General features: G+C 36.0%; 2 protein-coding genes and 1 pseudogene across 4 annotated transcripts; all 3 read left to right on the forward strand.

Annotated features, from left to right (window-relative positions):
• Positions 1-1,156: 1,156 nt before the first annotated feature.
• Positions 1,157-5,599, forward strand: LOC114733706 (probable E3 ubiquitin-protein ligase ARI2). Of its 2 annotated transcripts, none has more exons than XM_028921201.1 (7): positions 1,157-1,409; positions 2,094-2,126; positions 2,245-2,521; positions 2,796-3,276; positions 3,402-3,947; positions 4,051-4,184; positions 4,387-5,599. In XM_028921201.1, the coding sequence occupies exons 1-7, from the start codon at positions 1,290-1,292 to the stop codon at positions 4,530-4,532; spliced, it is 1,737 nt and encodes a 578-aa protein (XP_028777034.1). In that variant the 5' UTR covers positions 1,157-1,289; the 3' UTR covers positions 4,533-5,599. The 2 variants fall into 2 exon arrangements, with proteins under 2 accessions (XP_028777034.1, XP_028777035.1); XM_028921202.1 differs by having other exon boundaries at positions 4,382-4,464.
• A 4,650-nt stretch (positions 5,600-10,249) lies between these two features.
• LOC114733699 (uncharacterized) lies at positions 10,250-15,455 on the forward strand. Of its 2 annotated transcripts, none has more exons than XM_028921194.1 (12): positions 10,250-10,328; positions 10,993-11,122; positions 11,459-11,534; positions 11,668-11,739; positions 12,110-12,223; positions 12,319-12,735; positions 13,241-13,647; positions 14,077-14,176; positions 14,269-14,328; positions 14,417-14,503; positions 14,772-14,900; positions 15,082-15,455. In XM_028921194.1, the coding sequence occupies exons 2-12, from the start codon at positions 11,031-11,033 to the stop codon at positions 15,382-15,384; spliced, it is 1,857 nt and encodes a 618-aa protein (XP_028777027.1). In that variant the 5' UTR covers positions 10,250-10,328; positions 10,993-11,030; the 3' UTR covers positions 15,385-15,455. The 2 variants fall into 2 exon arrangements, with proteins under 2 accessions (XP_028777027.1, XP_028777026.1); XM_028921193.1 differs by lacking the exon at positions 10,250-10,328 and adding an exon at positions 10,805-10,888.
• Positions 15,456-17,389: 1,934 nt separating this feature from the next.
• On the forward strand, positions 17,390-20,090 carry LOC114733698 (plastid division protein PDV2-like; annotated as a pseudogene).
• Positions 20,091-20,715: the final 625 nt, after the last annotated feature.

Genomic DNA, 20,715 nt, shown 5'->3' on the forward strand with positions numbered 1-20,715 from the left:
TTGTAGAAAACTCAAAATCTAATCAAATCTAATTTAAATGGCTAGAACTCGAAACCATCGTTCAAGCGTCATGAGGGATTGCATGTGATTAAAATAGGATGCATCGGTTTTGACTTTCTTAGTTCTCGTTAAAAAGCTTCAAACAATTTGGCTTTTTTATTTTTATTTTTTATTTTTTTTTGGTTGAAACAAGTCTAGTAATCAACCTGGTCCTCATACTAACTTTTCAATATATGATTGATTAGTTAACAAATATCCACATATTATGCCAATAAAAATACATATTCACACTGGTAATTAGTTATTTATATAATAACGATAAAGATACCTAACCCTAACCACCCAACTCATTTAAATTTTTTTAAGAGAAAAAATAAAGATACCTGTAAAATTAAATTAAAACGGTATAAATTGTCAATGCCTGGGAAATACCTTTTTAATAATTTTGGCCATATTTCTTATTAGTTTTTTTTCATTTTTAATAATGTTCTGCTTTACCTTCGTTTATAAATATAACATTTTTCTTGTTTCCTCCAACAACTTGAGTACTTTTCTCCGTAGAGTTTAAGGAAAAACAAGGATTTTGGATTTACAACTTACTGAAAAAATATTTATTAAAAAATTGTAAATATTACTATTACAAATATCAAATTAATCATAATTAATTTCTCAAAAAATAAATCTAAGAAAATGATTTGCTGATACATATTGAGACACCCATAAATGGAAATCTTAGTTACAAACGCAGGGTTATATTATAAATGTCTAATTTGGAATTAAGACTTTTGAATTTATAGTTGTTTCAATTTTTATTTTCAATTGACTTTAGAAAAAAAATTATTGAAAGCCTAAATGTAATTAAATTGATCTTGTGAGACTTAATCACTTAACTAGAAATTGATGTGCCCTTTAATCAAGAGGTAACAACGGCGTTTTTGGAAAAACCCTCAACGCCATGGTTGTCAATTTTTTTTTTATGGTGACAAAATGGTTGTCAATTCTGATGCAAGAAACGAACGCTTTATGCTGAGCGAGTACTGCCATTTTTTCTTCCCCTATCACCCAAATTACTCTCTTTTTGTTGCTTTTGTAGGCTACTTCTCCCCTTTACGCTCTCTTCAATCTCATCGCCAGCAACCCTCCTCCGACTTCCCAATTCTTGATTTACTCCGATTACGGGAGTTGATTGATTCCTGGTCGATTCAAACGTATAAATACCCCAAAACCCATTATTTTTGCTGTTGTACACAAGTCCTGTAATCTTTTCTATCTAATTCGTTTTGCGAGGGATGGACGAGTATTTGAGCAGCGATGACGATTATCATTACTCCGATCAGGGCTCCGTCGAAGGTTTCGAAAACGACGAGCCCGATATTCAGTTGGTTACTCCCAAGGGCCCCACAACTCTGGTATTCGATTGCGCTGCTCGAATTTTTTTGTTTTTGTTTTTTCAAATAGAGCAGGAAACAGGGAATCTGATTGTTGTTCTTTTTTTGTTCAATCGCTTGTTTCTTCTTTTCTGGATGGGCAACGTAAACGTTTCTTGGTGGGTTTGGGTTTGCTTTGGGTGGTAATATAGGTGTTGTTCTCAATGTTTTTGCTCGTTGAACCGGGTTGCTATTACTTGGGCTTCTCTAAATCTTCTTGGTTGCGTATTGTTAGTCATCTTTTTGAAGTACATTCCATGAGCTATTTTGATAATTGTTTATGGCTGGAATTTTTTCTTTTTTTGACACGTCCCATAGCTAAAGCTCTAATTTTTCCCCTTGGAATCTACTGGTATTGCTACTCGGGAGCCCCCCCCTCTTTGGGACAAATGATACCTTGATTAATCCTTGCATTATGAGAATGCTGGAGACTGTCGAATTTGTTGAATTCATGATTTGATGTTGAGAACGTGGCATCTGGGCGCGATGAAAATTTTCAGTTTGATGGGAAGCCCCTTTTGACTGATTAACATATTTATATCATACTAGCTTTAGGGTGACCGATAAAGTAAAAGTGTACATTCAATACTGTTTCGTGGAGGTGGATTCTTCATGGTATTTTTCCTGTGCTGATATTGTTTTTCTGAAATACTATGCCGTTTTCAGGTGATTACAAGGGAATCACTTCTAGCTGCGCAGGTAAAACGAGACAAAAGAAAAATCACTGAACAATTGAATTGCTACATCATTTATTGTTTAGATAAATGTCACTTTTAGGTTAGGTTTTACTGAGGGTTCTTAACGTACTTTCATGCAGAAAGAAGATTTGCGCCTGGTAATGGAAATGCTATCATTAAGAGAGCACCATGCACGTACTCTGCTTATTTATCATCGTTGGGATGTGGAGAGGTTGTTTGCAGTGTATGTAGACAAGGGAAAAACTGCCTTGTTTGCTGAAGCTGGTGTTAGTGTGGATGAACAGTGTGATCCTGACTCATCAGTTCCTTCTTCAGTCACATGCGAAATCTGCATAGAGGATGTTCCCAGTCATGAAGCGACAAGAATGGACTGTGGGCACTGTTTTTGCAACAGCTGTGAGTATACATGTTTGCATGTGTTTTCACGTACTGCACCCTTAAGAGTCTTTTTTAAGCAATATTTGTTGCTGTTATATGGATCTCATTCTGTGTCTGCCTTTTGATGTTGTAATTATAATTATTTGGCTGTCGGACTTGCTTAATTTTTAAGACTGTACTAAGGCATTATCAGAAATTTTTTTCTTTTATGTTTATTATCTTTTTGCACAGTGATGAAAAATCACACAAACTTCATTTTTAGTTGTTTTTCATATCCATGTCTACTTTACAGGTTGGACATCACACTTTATTGTCAAGATAAATGAGGGTCAAAGTAGACGTATAAGGTGCATGGCACACAAATGTAATGCTATTTGTGATGAAGCTGTTGTGAGAAATCTAGTCAGTAAAGAGAACCCTGATATGGCAGAGAAATTTGATCGCTTTCTTCTTGAATCCTACATTGAAGACAATAAAAGAGTCAAATGGTGTCCCAGCATCCCTCATTGTGGGAATGCAATACGTGTTGAAGATGACGAATTATGTGAGGTAGAATGTTCATGTGGTCTACAGTTCTGTTTTAGTTGCTTGTCAGAGACGCATTCCCCATGTTCTTGTTTGATGTGGGAGCTCTGGGCTAAGAAGTGTCGAGATGAATCAGAAACAGTTAATTGGATAGCAGTTCATACGAAACCTTGTCCAAAATGCCACAAGCCGGTGGAGAAGAATGGCGGTTGCAACCTGGTTAGCTGCATCTGTGGTCAAGCATTTTGGTAAGCATTCCCTTACCGATTGAACTTACAATTTCAATCATCCATAAACATTTAGAATGGAAGCAATGATTAAGAATTATAAGAATATTAGTCATGTTGTCACAAAATGCCCCCTTTTGGTGCAGTTGGCTCTGTGGTGGAGCTACTGGGCGAGAACATACTTGGTCAAGTATAGCTGGTCATAGCTGTGGTCGCTACAAACAGCTAGAGAAAACAGCTGAACGGGCGAAGCGAGATCTATATCGATACATGCATTATCATAATCGCTATAAAGCTCACACAGATTCCTTTAAACTTGAAAGTAAATTGAAAGAGACTATACAGGACAAGGTTGCTATTTCAGAGGAGAGGGATTCTACACTCAGGGACTTTAGTTGGGTGAATAATGGACTTTCCAGACTTTTCAGATCTAGGCGTGTCCTATCATATTCATATCCATTTGCATTTTATATGTTTGGAGATGAGCTATTTAAGGATGAAATGTCAGAAGAGGAACGGGAAATAAAACAGCACTTATTTGAGGATCAGCAGCAACAGCTTGAGGCTAATGTTGAGAAGCTTTCCAAAATTCTGGAGGAACCATTTGACCAGTTTACAGATGATAAAGTTATGGAGATAAGGATTCAAGTCATTACCCTGTCAACCATTATTGACAATCTCTGCCAGAAAATGTGAGCTATTATTTGAAGAATCTCTTCATGCATCTTCCTTTTTCTTTTTCTTTCCCCCCCCTTTTTAGCTCTCATGATTTGGAATTTCTAATCATTTATGCAGGTATGAGTGCATTGAGAATGATTTATTGGGTTCTCTTCAGTTGGGCACTCACAGTATTGCTCCGTACAAGTCCAAGGGCATAGAGAGGGCATCAGAACTTTCAACTTGTTGGAACTATAAAGCCAATAATGCTGGTAAATGTTTAACGTGGGTTTTTGTTTGACTTGTAAATGGTGAAGGACTTTGCCCTTCACCCTTTTTTGACCAGTTTGAGTAATCAATTTGAGAGAAAAATATTGCATTTGTATCAGTCATATTAAGTTTTCTTCAATTTGGCTTTGTGCTTCCTCATCCGAAATGTTACTGAAAATGATTATTGTGTTTTTGCAAGCATAGGTGGAACAGCAGAACTTGATCGGCCCTCTGGGTCTGGGAGTTCAGATGATAGCGGATGTCCTTCTCACAAGCGTGCTAGGAAAGAAGGTGCTGGTGGTGTCCTTTTTGATCTAAACTTGCCAGCGGAGGTTGTAGACAGAAATTGACTCTGAAGGAGACCTTATATAAATACAAGTGTACAGGTCTAACAAATTGCTTGTCTTTGATGGAATCAATCATTTTGAATATCCTGCAACTAGCTTACCCTGCTTTATATCTTACTTTTGGGTATTTCTTTGTTGAGATATATTGAGAAAAAAATTCAAAATTATTTATTCCTATCTCTTATATTGGTGCCAAATCTTAGCGTTGTATATATGACCTTTTGGACACATGGCTAAAAGAAACGTAAACCTTCTACTTGTGACTGACTCGTCCCCTTTTGAGTACAACCTCCCGGGTTCTCGTTAAAGCAGCTCACTCCGCTGGTTTTCCTTTCATTCATTTTATATGGTTCCATTTTCTTGTGAATCCGTTAGTTTTTTTAACCCTTTTCTTTCGGCGGGTTGCTCTGGTATTGCTTTGAATTGTTGAACTTTTGAATTTAATGACCTCAGATAGTTGCCTGGCTCTTCCTTGTCTTGAAAAGCAACAATTGATTCATTGACCGAACCATGTCGAGTGCAATGCATTCTCATGTTCTCTTCCACTGTCTGTACTCTGTACCTTGCCTGATGGGCATATGCAAAGCAATGGGATTACACGAGTCATGTACGGAGGTGTGAGTTTTTATTTTCCATTAACTTCTGTTTTAACATTTGGACGCAGTTGATGCTGATGCAAGTTGGAGAGGGAAGCTTCTCCTTTAACTGATTCTATAGAGTCATGAACTTCTCAATAATGATGACATTAGGACTTACATATGATTTGAGAAGAGTTTGGTTCTCACCAAGCAGCTTGCCTATCCCTAACGTCAAATCGGTGAGCTACGGATGTGTGCAACTGCACTGTTGGCCCTAACATGAACTTTTATGGACTTGATTGGAGTTTATTGGTCTCATTCTGCATAAAGCATGCAGATCGATCTATTTATCATGAGACGCCTTGGCTTTGTTAATGTCTGTCTGTCTTTTGCTTACCATGTGCTGATTGTGCCTGATTTATAACGAGTCATATGCGACAATGACCTAAGCTGTATAACTTGCTGAAACCATATTTCTTTGTTCATACTTAAGTTTTCCTCATTTCGTCCGCATAAGATAGAAGAGGATGAAGAGTCGTATATCAGTGTATAGCCGATTCAGGGGGTCATGTAGTAAAGTTTTCTTTTTTTTTTTTTTTGGGGGGGGGGGGGTTCTGTCTCGCCCCAAAAAAAGGAGGCACCCGGCATCCTTATTAATCCAAAAGGGGTGATGTACAGTTTTTTTTCCCCCAAGAATATTTGAGGGCAAAAAATGCATAATTTTAATATTGACTGGAGCATGCTGAACCTTAAATTTATTCGTTCCATTTTGTATCAGGGTTGCTCCGTCATTTGAAATAATGTGACTTTCGTATCTCTTGTCATCAACACAGAAATAGAAGCTTAAAATGTGGCTCATCCATTATTTAACTATATATATAATGCATGTACTGAGGAAATATTAACTTCGCAAGGGTAATTATCATGAGATCTGAAGCAGACTATGCATTGAAAAAAAAAAACAGAAAGAAAAATTAAAGTGAGACAATCAAAAGTCTGGATAATCTGGAGTATGGTGCTGAGGGGATCTGTTGGCGTTGGAATCTGATAAGATTGTTTTAGGGTGTGTTTGGTAGGATGAAATCAGATTCAGAGGGGATGAAAAATTTTAATCGGCTTGATTTAAAAAATAGAAAAAATGTGGTTAAGAGTTTTAAATTAATTTTCCTTACTTTTTTTTATTGTACATCTTTTCTTAATTAAAAGTTTGTAATTCAATTTCTTTAATCTTAAAATTGAATTCCCTCATGCCGATTATATACAGGGTTAAGAGTGGCATAATAGTCTTGGACAATTTTCTTGTTTGGGCCAAACAAAGGCAAAATATGAAGCTACACATTCCCAATGAAAATGATGAAAGGGAAAATGAATAGCAGCATTGAAAGTGGTTAAAGGAAAATCAATAACATCGGAAAAACAAGCATTATAAAATTGAAGGATCATTGTACGCTTGTGTGTTTGAGGGAGCAGAATCATTGTTCCACATTATTGACAACCCTAATTATTAAAGTGATTTTACGCTCCAACGTGGTCCCTTGTAAATCACCGCCTATACCTGGTCTTTTTTCAAGGTTGAAACGTAATTTAACGTGCATAAGAAATTGGACAAAAAAATTATTACCTCATTCTAAATATAAGATCCACTTTGAAGTGTAAATATGAAATGTAATTTAGTATGCATGGGAAATTGAAAAAAAGTTAGTTCTTAATTTCAACAGAAATTACTACAAAAAAAGTCTTGAAATTTATAATTATTTCAAAGACAAAACTTTATCATCAAAATTTTTAAATTAACCATAATCCTTTTTTTTTACTAACATATAATTAAGTTTTATAAAAGCTACAGACTACAGTTTTAACTAATTCTATGTGCAATTTTTAAGAAATTGATAATAAATTTCCCAAATTTTTGCAATACTTGGAGTGAACTGAAAATTTTCAATGTTTTTCTTAATAAAACAACCTGGAGTATTGCAACAAAATCTATAACGAGATGAAGCACAGCAGTATCCAATGATGTATTCCACACAGCTTAATCTAGATAAGAAGCTGCTAGTTCTTAGCAAATTGCAATTTCTTACAGTGGAAAAAAAACAAATTTTTTTATTTGAAGTCTTGCCCTGGGCAAAATAACTCGTGTTTATTTATTAAAAAAACTATGCCTATATTGTCCAATTTTAAAAACTCTCAGATAGCAGAAGATGCTGTTCTAGGTTCTTATCATTGCCATTGACTACCCTTTCACACTGCGTTTTCCATGCCTCACTAATCTCAATGTAAAGATTCGGTTTTTCCTTCTTGAACGAACTTCTTTCTGACAACCTTATAAAATGTTACTAACCCCAATATGCATTGCTTACTTGTAATTATAAAGGAAGGTTCCATTAATGACGCTCTTAAAAAACATCACAAATACGATTTCTTCGATCACCTTGTCTGTTGATTTCTGTGACTGTACCAAACTTCAAGACACTTCTGTTTTATGTTTTCTTCGAAAAGTTTTCCTGACATGTCTTATTTGTTGTTACCTCTTAGGCCTTCCCATAATTTTTTATAATACACGGTCTAAGCTAAGTAAGCTCAGCTCCTTGTAGTAGTATTAGTTATGCTTTGCACTAATTCAGAGGTTTTGGAGTCTGCAGAATCTCTGTTGGCTCTGGTTTCATGGAAAACACAGAAAGGGTTTCATGGTCTGGTTTTCATCAATTAACCCACAAGTATGTCTGTCAGTTTCTTCCGGTGTATCAATATTTATGACTTGGTCAGAGAATCTGAAGCATCTTTTTGTGGTTTCTCAATGAGAAATTGAGATCACAAGTGCTTGGTTTTCAAAGTTGACTCTAACCCCTTACCAAACTATCTAGAAGAAGACAACATTTCATGGGATATTACAATATTGTTTGTTGAGAAGTTATCAGAAGCGTTTTTGGTTTTAACTTCTATTGCAAGCAGTTGAAATATGGAGGCTAAGCAATAATGGTCACCGAGAAAAAGTGTAACCACAATAATAACTGTGGTAGGAGATAAGAATCAAACTGAATAAATAAATTGGTAAGCCATGAAAAAAGCTTTGCTGTTCAGAAGGATAGAGATGATAGTACATTAAAAGAAAAAAAGAATTGATATATATGATAATGACATAGAGATGAGATCATAATGTCATATTTAGTTGTAAGTTACAGTTTCATTTTTCCACTGACCATCCTTTCAATTCTGATTTGAACTACAAACCCTAAGTAGAATATTTTCTTTGTGATTTTTTTTTCCTTCTCATAAGACTGGAATTAAGATTTGAAGCAAGTTTATTTGGGCATTTGCATCATTCCAGTGCATGCAAATAGCAGAAGCTTTTGAGTGAACATGCATTTGAAGAAAGGAAAACGCTGATGCAAGCTCACTTTTAGAGGTGTCAAGTTATTTCTAATTGACCTAATTATATTGATGACATTGCATTATTCTCAAATTCAGTATGAATTGCTTTTCTTTTAACTAATTAATCAAATCACAAAGATTTAAATACCATCTAAATTATCCAAAATATTACAAATAATTTAATCTATAATTAGACACCAAAAGTTTACTTTTGACCAAATTGAACTCTTAATTTCCCCCCCTATAATTAGCTCTCTTTCATTTAACTCCACCGCTTTGATGGATGAATGCTATTATATATGCGTGTGATTTGTGTATGTGGAGCAGCTTATCCAATAAGAAAAGGCAAGCCACTTTTTCTCTCAGCAAAGTAATTGACTTATGCAGAACTAGTTGTATCCAAGTTTCAGAGAGAGACAGAGAGAGAGAGAATGGAATTAGACAGAAAAAAGGACAGCCTACCAAAAGCAGTCATTTCATATCAGCAAAATGTGGATTGGTTCTTCGTTTGACAATCAACTTTCAGCCCTTTTGAGGTTTGCTTTTTTGTTCAAGTGCGCCTTCCTCTTTTCCTTTCACCACCAATTCATTCTCTTGTTAGGGCCCCATTCTTCCCACCAAATTTCACCAAAATCAAGATTGAATATTCAGTTGTTTTAGAGTTGTTGCTTACAAATTGCTCTCAAAACAGTTTTTGCAGTCTAATCAGTAGATGAAGTTGGTTTGTGTTGTCTCAACATTTGGAATATTTGGAGTCCAAGTTCATTCACCCAAATGATCTAATCACAAGTCTACAATTTATGCTATTAATGATAATCAAAACTTTTGAAATTTAAAATTTGTCATCAAGTAAAGTTCTTATTCATATTTTTCAAAGTTAATAACGAATTTAAAACAACTTTATAGCATTAAAAAGATCAAGACGTAGCCTGAAAGCATCTTTATAACTTTCAAAGGTATCAACCATAATTTATTTACATGATTTTTGAGAAAGTTTTCATTTTTAGAATCTTCAATTGACTTTTGCTGACATCTTTAATCTTTAAAAGTTAAAGTAATCTCTCGCAGGAAGTGAATGTGAGATGCTAACAAAGACCCAATATACCAACAAAATTTAATCTAGTTATTAAGGATGAACTTATATCCTATAAAGATATAGCTTTAAATTTCACTGTTAATCCGAGAAAATTATTGATAGATAATTTGTAGCCACCTCTTATAATTGTTTCTCAAACCATGAGACTTGCTCTTACTTTGGTCAGTGCACAAATCAAAATCCAATTTACCTATACTTCTATAAAAAATAAAAGAGGCGCAATAGTTATTACTGTGAAACATGAAATATTAATTTATGCAAGTTGATCAAAGAGCAGCGTCAATTTCAAGACGTTAGCAGGGTTGGAGAATTTCAGGGTTTAATATTATCATTAAGTGTCAGTAGTTATCTGGTATAGGACAAAAAAATATATACGAAGGAGCATGACTTTCGGATCCTCAAGCAGGAAAAATTAGTTTCAAGCAAAACTTGAAAACTTATGGCATCTTCCCTGAAATATTGAGTCCAATTCAATCACATTAAGCTAGGGGCAAAACTTGTTTGGCTAAAGCCATTTTTGGTGGGTGAAGGTGAGAAGAAAATAAAATGTCCATGGTTGAGTCAAGTCAGGGAAAAGGAAAAAACCCATTTCAAAAGACTAAACTTTTCAAGACTTAGAAGTACATAGTTAGCCTATGTAAAAGGTAAAAATGTTATTCTCATGCTTTCTTGAATGACGGAACAGAGAGGAAATGAAGTGCACGAGTGGAAGGAACTGCCAACCCACCTTGTCACTCCCTTTCATTCTAAACGGTGAAGATCTCTTCTTTTAACATACTATTATTAAAGCTCATGCAAGACTAATTTACTTCTTTTTACGCAAATGCAAAAAGCTCACCAGCAAAAAAGCTCCAAAGTTGGTGTGCCTTTATACATGCACGTTAAGTGTTTGACTGTTTGCATTATTGTTGATGACAGTGTAGCATACTCTTGTTTGTACATATCTCAGTTTGCCTTCCTGTTTCTTGTCCTTTCCTTTGATTATCCCCAAGTGCTACTTTGAAATATCTTATTCTTCAAAAGCTATGACCTCAATTTCTTCTTTTGATGCAATGAAAAAGATCCAACTTTGCAAAAATAAATCTTATGAGCACCATATGTTGTTCTCTTCGTACAGTTCTGGTTTGATTGCAGCATTTGCCTGATGAGTTCAAAAAGGGGACAGAGGGGGTGTATATGGGTTTGAAATAGATATAACTTGCAACCCATTTGGTTTTTTTTCATGCCCCAATTTTGGTCCAGCTTTTAAAAAACTTTGTCTCTGTGAGAAGTCTCATTCTATGATAGTTTAGTTTCTGCAGCGAATATGCAGAGTAATGCTATGAATTAATGCATTTTGGATGTATCTTCCGTTTTTGTCAGTATCTGATGGTGGTATTTGATGCATTTAATGATTTTTTGGTGCATCCTTTGACAGCGTTGAAGATTTGAAAGCGAATCCTGACACAATAACATATGCATGAAATAAAGTGGCGCGATTCTGGATACAAGCAATTCAAGCTCATGGACTCGACAGTTTTACCTTCAAGTCACAAGCGCTCTAAAAGGTTTTCGCTCTGAAAATTCTCTGTTCTATCTTTAGTTCAAGAGTTTCATTTTCATCTCTTCTTTCAAAGTTGTGGTCTTCTTAAACTAAATGAACTGAAGATAGAAGAAATTCTTACGAACACGATGCACGGTGGTTCTGTGCAAATAAACACATTGCTGAAGGGTGCTATGCTCATCAGTTTGATTTGAACTAGAGGGTTAAATTTTCCATACTTGCCTCATCGTTTACATTCAACAAATAATTATCCTGTGAGAGAGCTTTTCTCTGTTTACTGCATATTCATAGGCTCCATTGTACCTCAGTAAGCCTGAGATTTTATCACTGTGAATGGCAGTGATCCTATGGAAAGAAGAGTCAGGGAAGATGGATTATGGGATAACGGTACTGAAAGTTCTTTTCACACAAGCATGGTATATCTCTAATCGCTGTAGATTTGTGAGCACTGCAAATAAATATTTTCCTCTTATTTTGCCTACCTAGATTTTGCCTGTTTTAATATGGTAATTTATTAATTTTCTCCATTAAAAAAATGAAATGGACCAGCTTGTGGAAAGCAATGAATCCAAGAAGAGGCAATACCATAACATTGATCTTCAGAGTTCCTTGACTCAAGAGGTACTTATATTCTCAACTGATTTAGTTCCTCTATAAGAGATAGCTACTGATAAGCTCATAAATACATAGTTTATGATGGTTTAGAGTTAATTTTCTGTCTCTCTATTCTCTTCACTATAGACCGTTAAGTAATCAAAGTTTTGTTAACAGCCCGTGTTCTTGCCGCCAAATTTCTTCCTGCCACAAGTATATGCTTTGCAAGGCAAAATAATAGGGAATTAGGGATCTTTAAAAGATTTTTATACATCCTTTTCTATCTCTTGATGGAAACTCTGTTTGAAACTGTGAAAAACTAGCAGCTGATTAGTCCATTTATCCACAAACATCTGGCTTATTGTTCTTAAATACTGTGTTTTTCATGTCTTCGAAGATTTTCATGCTTCAAAAACGATTGCATCAACAATTTGTGGTACGAAGTGCATTAGAGAAAGCATGTTACCTGCCTTCCTCACAAGATGCTGCGCTAGAAAACTCGATGCCAATGGTATACCCTTGAACACCTAAATGGATGCTCTGAATGGCTTATTGACTTTGCTGGATTTTTCTTTTGATTGTGTGTATTTTGTTTCTCAATTTTAGGCGACCAAGGAACTAATTAAGGAAATTGGCGTATTAGAATTAGAAGTAGTGTACTTGGAACAATATCTTCTCTCGCTGTATCGGAAAAGATTTGATCATCAAATATTGTCTCTATCAGCCAAGGAAAGAAGATTGGAAACAGATTCAGACACCAAAAAAGGAAGTTCATCAGTAAGTGGGACAGTTACTGTCTCTGAGAAAGAGATTTCAGTTCGTGAACATAATCTCCTGTCGCCCAGAAATTCAGTTGGCTTTCCCCTTAAGGAATGCAAGAAAGAGTTAGAACCAGAAGCTGTTCTGGACTCAAGTATTCATCGAAGTCACTCCACCCTATCCCAGCAATCAGTTTGCTTCATCGAAACTTCTCAGGCCAAAGCTTTGGACACTTTCCATTCTCTACCGTTGTCTATGCTAGAGGTAAGTTCGAACAACTGACGGGAGTAATTCTTACTTCCTCATATGTCATATTGAGTTATTGGTCCCTCAAACATACCATTGCCACGATTTTGCTCCTTAAAGGTTAATCACGATCATATTAGCGTGGATGTCTTCAAGAGCACATCAAGTAAATATTGGTATTGTATCAGTTAATTGTACTGACATTAACAAAGTTGCCTAAATAGCCCAAAATTTGCCCAATTGGAATGTTTGCAGTTGACTCGATGACTTGTCTTTTATATTTTCCGAATGAAATTGCATTTACTCCATGTCATCATCATGAAGCCCAGCATTCAAGTTTTAAATTTTGTCAACATATTTAATTTTCAGACTAGATAAGTAGTTATATGACACTTGTTTCTTAAACTATTAAGATTTATATGAAATCCATGGTGGTGGTATCTTTCCGCTACCACTAATCTACCTTACTTCTTGAATTTAGTGTTTTCTAATTTGGTGTTCTATGGAAATTATATTTTATCAGCAAGCTCAGAGTAATAACTGCAGTTCAATCTCCCTGGCTGAGCATCTGGGAAATTGCTTTTCTGATATAGTTCCAGAGACCCCAAACTGGCTTTCTGAGGAGATGATTAAGAGCATATCAGCTATATATTGTGAACTTGCAGACCCTCCTTTTGTTGGTCATGATAATGCTTCGTCCTTTATTCCATTTTCATCATCAGCATATGAGTTTTCTTCACAAGGCGAGGGAAATAAGCAGGCCTCACGGTGGAAGAAACATCGACCCTTCAATTTAAACTTTAACAACCCTTTCCACATCAAAGGATCAAAAGAATTTGGCGGACCTTATTGCTCAATGGTAAAGATTCACAAGTTAAGCAGAGATAGTGAAAAATTAAAAGAAGTTGAGTACATGCTGCGGAGATTTAGGTGAGCCATCTTTGCAATTTAAGTTCCGTAAGTCTTCATCCTAAGAGATTCATTCGCTGAACAAGGCAACTACATATTAGATTTAGTATGAAATTTGAAAACATCAACAATGCCATAAAGTATTAAGATGTATGTAGGATTGAGGATTGATCACGAGCCATTGTTGATAAGAGGATTAGGATCTAATTTTGATGTTCTTTACCCACTCTCAAGAGACTAAGATATGCTTAGCTTAGAGTTATAAATCTTTCAAGGATTTTGTCAAGGTAAGGGTTTAAGCTGGAGAACCGAATGCAGCATTAAGTAACGCGGCTTTACTTTTCTCCTTTAAAATAAACAGTTGCCTTTCAATATTAGCATATCATTCGCACCTTTACAACTATGTCAATATGCTAAGAAAATTTCCCTTTATGTCTTGCTTTCTTGCAGGTCACTTGTTTCTCGGTTGGAAGATGTTAATCCTAGAAACTTGGAGCATGAAGAAAAGCTAGCTTTTTGGATCAATGTGCACAACACCCTAGTGATGCATGTAAACTTTTCGAACTTTCAACGTTATTTGATTTATAGTTTTTTTCCAAGTCTTGAAGACAAACCTACCATATTGTTGTCTCTCATCTACAGGCTTTATTAGTTTATGGAATTTCAGCCAATAATGCCAAAAGAATTTCTACAGTACTCAAGGTGAGTTGGTCCCTAATATTGAACTGACAAAATCCATTGGTATGATCTGAAGTCCTTCTGAATTAAGCTGGTTGATAATGGTCTTCAGGCTGCATATAACATTGGGGGTCATAATGTAAGCGTAGAACTCATACAGAACTCGATTCTGGGATGCAGATTGCCTCGTCCGGGACAAGTAACTCTGAAAACCTGAAACTTCCACATAAACTTTTTCTCATTACTATTTTACATTACAAGCAAAGTAGCAGATGGAGTCTGAACCCTTTAGATTTATTTATTCTGAAGTTCTTGCAGAGTTCAAAAAGAGAAGAAAGGAGGGGAAATTTTCTAATATATGCTTTTATTCTTTATGTCAACTTTTTCTCAAAACTCTGCACTTCAAAGAAGTTCAAAGGCTTCTTACGAACATTAAATGACACTAATGCCCCATTCTTTTCTCCCAGTGGCTGCAGATTTTGTTTCCTACAAAAACAAAACTTAAGGTTAGAGATGCAAGAAAAGCATATGCAATACACCGACCAGAACCTTTGTTGCTATTTGCCCTCAGTTCAGGAAGCCGTTCTGATCCTGCGGTATGCTTTTGCCTACTTATATTTGTTCTGTCTCTTGGTGTAAACTCAAGGAGACAGAAGTAATCTTTCTGCAGCTCTTGATCACTTGAATGGCGCATTTTCATAGTCTGAATATAAGCTAAGTTATTCTTGCTTGAGAAGTAGCGTCCTTCTTAACCTCTGCTGGTTGCAACATTGTCAGGTGCGTTTGTATACATCCAAGAGAGTCTCGGAGGAGCTTGAATCTGCGAAAGACGAGTACATTCAATCTACCATCTCTGTGACCAAGGAACAGAAAATACTTATTCCAAAGATAGTTGATTTCTTTGCAAAAAGCTCACGTCTTGGGGCAGTTGGTTTGATGGAGGTGGTCAAGAATAACCTTCCTAATTCTCAAAGGAAAATCAATCAAGAGTTTCAATCAAAAGCAAGCTGGAAAGGCATTGAGTTGGTCCCTCATGACTTCAGTTTCAATTACTTGATTTCGAAGGAGTTAGCTTGGTAATCACATGCCTCAGTAGATATTAGCATCATAGCTTGGAATGACAGAAGAATCTTAATTCAGGATAATCATGAGAAGGAAAAAAATCACAAGCTCCTTCTTGGACGAGGCAGAAGACTTGATGTCGAAATGAACCAAGATTGGAATGATATTTAACACTTGAGCCTCCTAGCATGACTGAAGTGAAATTGTTCAACCTGGAAGTGGCAGCCCAGAAGGCAAGCTTCTATGTTGATATGTTTGGCTGGAGATAAGAGAAAAGGGAAAGGGAAAGCTTAATTCAAGCATAGCTCTTATTGAGTTAGGATGATGAAGAATTTTCCCTATCCTTTAAAAATCTCCTAAAATCCTCCCTATTTCTTCCAATCTGAAAATTTTGGAAGAGAGAATCTTCCTATTTCCTAAGCAAGAATTAGGAAAATAATTATCCCTTGCTTTCCTGTCCTTCTCCTCCCTTCCCCTTCAACCCAAAACATATCCTAAATGTTTTGTGTTCATATGAACAATGAAGCTTGTAAATCATTAGTCTTGCTTGATTGGCATGGTTATGATTTATCAAGCAATGGTTATGATTCAATTGTCATTCCTAGTCTATTTAAGAACCTTATTGACAAGTTTGCGCTGATGCTTAGTGCTGTAGAGACCAGAGAATTGAGTAGTCAATTGAAGTGATGTTTATACTAGAGGCCACGCCCTCCAACGGTGATCAGTTCATTATTGTATATCATAGTGAAGGTTCTCTCTAGGTAAATTTTGCGAGTCTCTGTAATTACTTTGTCAGGTGAATTTTTAATATTGTGACAGGAAGTTAGCATCTTTTTCATGGAATCATTTATTAAAAGAAAAAAGGACAAACTTCAACACATAGCATTCTGATATTTGAAAATCAGGAGTGCAATATGTGTGTCTGTATTGTGTGTGTATACATTTATATAGTTTTCTTCAATCTATTTCACCCTCAATATTATTTATTCTCTGTTTCAAACAATATGTGAGAGGCTAAAGTGATATATTTAGACAATGACGCCCCTAAAATCAAAGATGAATATCTTATCTCATGCAATGCAAGAGAAGAAAACAGCGGCTAAATAAAAGAGCTAGTTGATTAATTGGAAAAAATTGAGAAAATTTGTTAATTTAGTTATTTATAATAAATATGTATTATGTTTTCTGAAATATCATTACTAATCATATGTATTAGTTAAAACTATCTTCTGACAGAACATTTAACATGTGCAATTACTATAAAGAATGCTTTGAAAGAAATGGGTAAATATAAGAAACAAAATGAATGAAGATCTTATATCTAGGACCAAATTGAATGTCAAATTAACTCTTATATACCTTGGACAGAAAGGAGTATATTTATGCAGCGGCAATAAACTGATATTTGATAAATAAAATTGATAAATCCACAAGCTCAAACAGATTTGAATTCTGGACATTTAATTAGTAAATGCATCTTGTATATGTAGATATGGATAGGAGAAGAGACAAAACAAATTTATGCATATTTTTATCCTCTCCTATTATTCTCTCTCTTAAATATAGAGTATATTTATAATGCTTACGGGCCACAAATCTGTACTCCCGCTGGATTAATATATTCTTTTTGTGATAAAGTTAGAAAGAAGACCCATCGTCCGTGGGTTCAGCTGGCGAAGGGGTAAGACATGACCAAGTTGGCATGTGTTCGATCCTTGGGGAGTACCACTTTGTTGTGGTTCCAGTCACGGCGCTTGGGGAGGCATCCTAGCTCTTAGGTGCCTAGATAAACGCCTAAGGGTAATGACGGCTCGCCCTGCCCAAATTGGTATGACCTAGGAGGAAGGGAGATTTCGCCCTGCCCTTGGATCGTGGATGAGCCCAACCCCTTTCCAAAATTTTTTTACCAAAAAAAAAAAAGTTAGAAAGAAAAGGGGGAAAGGATGAAATTGATGGCCCTTTTTTCTTTTTTTTTTTTGGCCCTTTTCATGGGTGGAAAAAAACAAAAGAACGGAGATTGTGTTTTTTCTTCGTTGAAAGCGATGACAAAGAAAGCGAAGCAAAGAGACAAAGAATCCGCAGCTCATAATTTCTTTTCTATCTGCTGGGGGATCACTAGAATCACTAGAATTCGCTCAATACAGTGAGGAGAGATGTCTTTTGGCGGTTAACTGGGAATTAAGATGAAACAGTGAGTGATTTTTAGGTCAAATTTCACGAACCCTAAATGGAAGACGAGGGAATAGGGTTAGTGTTGGCCAGAGCTACAGAACTTAGATTGAAGATCAGCAATTGCATCCACAGAGCCTCGCCTGCTGCGTACTCGCCTACCAATGGCCCCTTAACGACTGAACCTCCTGATGGGAACGAAGTAAATGACCCCGAAGATGATGATAATGATGAAGAAGCAGAAAGGCTGTTAAACATTTGCGATGCGCTGGAATCCTTGGAGAACCAGTTATCTTCCTTGCAGGTTTTCCCCAAAGCCCCTTTCTTTTTTAGGGTTTTTCATTGTGAGATATTTTTCTTTTTAATCGTATGACATTGCATGATCAAATTTCCTGTGCATTTTGTTTCTTTTCTCGGTTGGATAAACTGAAATAATTCTTTCCATCTCTCTAGAGGCACGGGTGAAAAAAGTTCATCTAGAAGAAAAGCTCGGAACATTTGTCTTGGGATCTGTCTTATTGTTAGGATTATAGCCTGTGATGTTCCCTGGATAAGGGCCAGAGATAGTGGGATATATGTCCCTCTTGAACTCTAGTGAAGCTTTTCCTTTGCTTAAAAAGCCCTTGAAGCAATCTGCTACCCTTGAAAGCTAAATTTCTGAAGTACTCTTCCTTGGGGACCAAACTTCTTATATGTACCTTGGTAACCCCATTCAAGATAAACTACCCATTCTGCTTAAATACTTTGTATACTTCCATGGTTCTAGAATATTAAGTACCACCGGCATTCATATTTTGACAAAGATAAGCTATTTTCGCCTGTAGTTCAGGCTCTAACTTAAAAGAACAAATTAAATTAAAGTGCTTCACAACATGCAAATCACAGTATTGCCGATTACTCAATGTTACAAGAGTTCCAGAAATAAAATCCCATCTTATGCTCGTGGTACCATCAATTAGAGGGGAGGGGGGTGCTATGCATTGCCAAACGTTTGATTCCGTGGAAAAATCATCCTGTGTCATGGTATTGTCAATCTAAAAAGAGACCATCTCCACGATAATTCTGTTGACTTGATGACAGTGGAGCAGCTGACCCTGCAATTCCCAATTCGAGCCTTTCATGGTAATGAAAGTTACATCCAGAGTTTCACATAATTTCTCTCTGGATATACGTGTTAATATACTTGAAGAAACAATCGAACTAGTTGTACCAGGTAGAAAGAGTTTGTCCTTGTGGATAATGCACATCATAGCTATACCAAATTGGATGACAGAACCGCTTGTTTGCGGTCAAGATTATTTTGACAGCATAAGATAAATTTGGTGTGTCCGTTAACTTTTAATCACAGGACGATCCCGTAGCTTTTTTTTTTTTTTCCTGGCCAAAGTCCCGTAGCATGTTATGTTATTATAAATGAATGTTTCATTCGTCGCCTGTCAAATGAAACTTATTGAAACTGACGATTGACGTGGCTCCACTCTTGCCCTTTATGCTCTTTGCCTTTACAAGGATTTATAACTGTTGTTTTGAATTAGTATAACTGGTGTTTTGCTAGAGATGCGGACTTTGTTCGTGTGACTGAATGAATGCTGATTTAGCTTTATCTTATTTCAGTCTCAGTTTATTTTATCGTTAGATGTATGACGTGAAAGATCATATTGAAATATCCTTATTATTCTCTTATACTTTGTTTTTAGGACTCTTAATTGATGACTTAGAACTCTTTACTGTTTTGGCAATACCCAGGTTCTGCAACACCAGCAGCAATACGAAAGAGAAGTTGCTCTTTCTGAGATTGAGCAAAGCCGCAAAACGTTAATTGATAAGCTCAAGGAGTACAAAGGTAAGGAGCTGGAAGTGATACGAGAAGCTTCTACCTTCGCTAGCGAAACGGTGGAGCACAACAATGATCTGCTTCTTCCTCCATATCCAAGCCGTCCTCCCTACACCATGATGCATAATTCTGTTTGCAACGGGTTAATTCCAATTGATCCGAAGGTCCAATCGAGGAAGAGTGTGAACGAGAAGGAGCAAAATCATGCCCAAGATGGCGTGAAAAATGCAAGAAAAGGATTGGGATTTTTTGTGACTTCTGCAGCCAAAACTGTGCTCACTGTTGTTGGCGTGGTATCCGTCATGAGCTTGTCTGGTTTTGGACCTAAGAAGTTAGGTACGAACCTCAACATTTTGGGCCTGCTTCATCGACCAGAAAGTGAGGATGAAAGATCAAAAACTAGATGCCCCCCAGGGAGAATCCCACTGGTAGAAGATGGGGAAGTTCGATGTGTTGTGAAAGAGAGAGTTGAAGTTCCATTTTCAGCAATGCTGCGAAGCCAGATATAAACTACGGGTGTGGTTAGTTCTAGTGCTTAATGTTGTGCTTCACTTCTCTCCTTTTCTACCCTACTGTTCATATGCTTGTTCACTGGCATGTAGTTGTCATGATTTTTGGTAGTTTATATTTAGCCACGAGGTCTTGATTGTTTGAGAGAAGTGGGATCAATGATTGTATGGTCTTTTATGCCCATTATGGTAGCAGATCCCCCCCCCCCCCCTCTCAATTGGATTTCCAATGGCCTTTTCTCTGTTGTTGTCGTGCATTCCGTGCTGATAAGTAAGGGGGGGGAAATAGATAAAAACTTATGGTAAGACTTGTGTGAGATCTAGTCAATGGCTAAATGCTTACTCATCTAATCCAGTATAAAATAATAAAGAGTTAATTAAGATGATATGAAGTTAAAAATTGGGAATTCACCCTAAATAACGACCTACCAAAAAATGATTTTTTTTTTGTTTATTGTTTATGACATGTTGGATGAGAATATGCAATGGATTAGAAATCGATTAACATTTAAAATAGAAAAGAATAAACAATTCTTTTTGTAATATAAATTATTTTAATGTTTAACAACATTAAATTGATTTTTTTTTGAAATTTTTGTAATTTTTTATCGGGTTCTTATTGTTTTCTCAATGCAGGAAATATTGGTCCTTATGTTCATAATATGTTAATTAGAACTGATGTAAATATTGATCAAAAGGCATCTAAGTTGTCAAAAAATACAAAACAATAGAGTTTATATAAAAAAAAATAATTATTCTTATAATCATTTTCTTACATCTATATGCAATCTGTTACCTGATTGATTTTGATTTTATTTAGTCCATGTGATTCATTTT

The sequence above is a fragment of the Neltuma alba genome, unplaced genomic scaffold (assembly GCF_004799145.2).
Source record: "Neltuma alba isolate B1F8T4 unplaced genomic scaffold, ASM479914v2 tig00013029_pilon, whole genome shotgun sequence".
Lineage (NCBI taxonomy): Eukaryota > Viridiplantae > Streptophyta > Magnoliopsida > Fabales > Fabaceae > Neltuma > Neltuma alba.

Bases quoted from the DNA above. Each gene is read 5' to 3' on its own strand.
- LOC114733706 (XM_028921201.1), top strand. From the start codon at position 1,290: ATGGACGAGTATTTGAGCAGCGATGACGATTATCATTACTCCGATCAG. The intron at 2,522-2,795 runs GTGAGTATACAT...TCTACTTTACAG, and splicing joins GCACTGTTTTTGCAACAGCT to GTTGGACATCACACTTTATT. The intron at 4,185-4,386 runs GTAAATGTTTAA...TTGCAAGCATAG, and splicing joins CTATAAAGCCAATAATGCTG to GTGGAACAGCAGAACTTGAT.
- LOC114733699 (XM_028921194.1), top strand. From the start codon at position 11,031: ATGCATGAAATAAAGTGGCGCGATTCTGGATACAAGCAATTCAAGCTC. The intron at 11,535-11,667 runs GTATATCTCTAA...GAAATGGACCAG, and splicing joins GTTCTTTTCACACAAGCATG to CTTGTGGAAAGCAATGAATC. The intron at 11,740-12,109 runs GTACTTATATTC...ATGTCTTCGAAG, and splicing joins AGAGTTCCTTGACTCAAGAG to ATTTTCATGCTTCAAAAACG.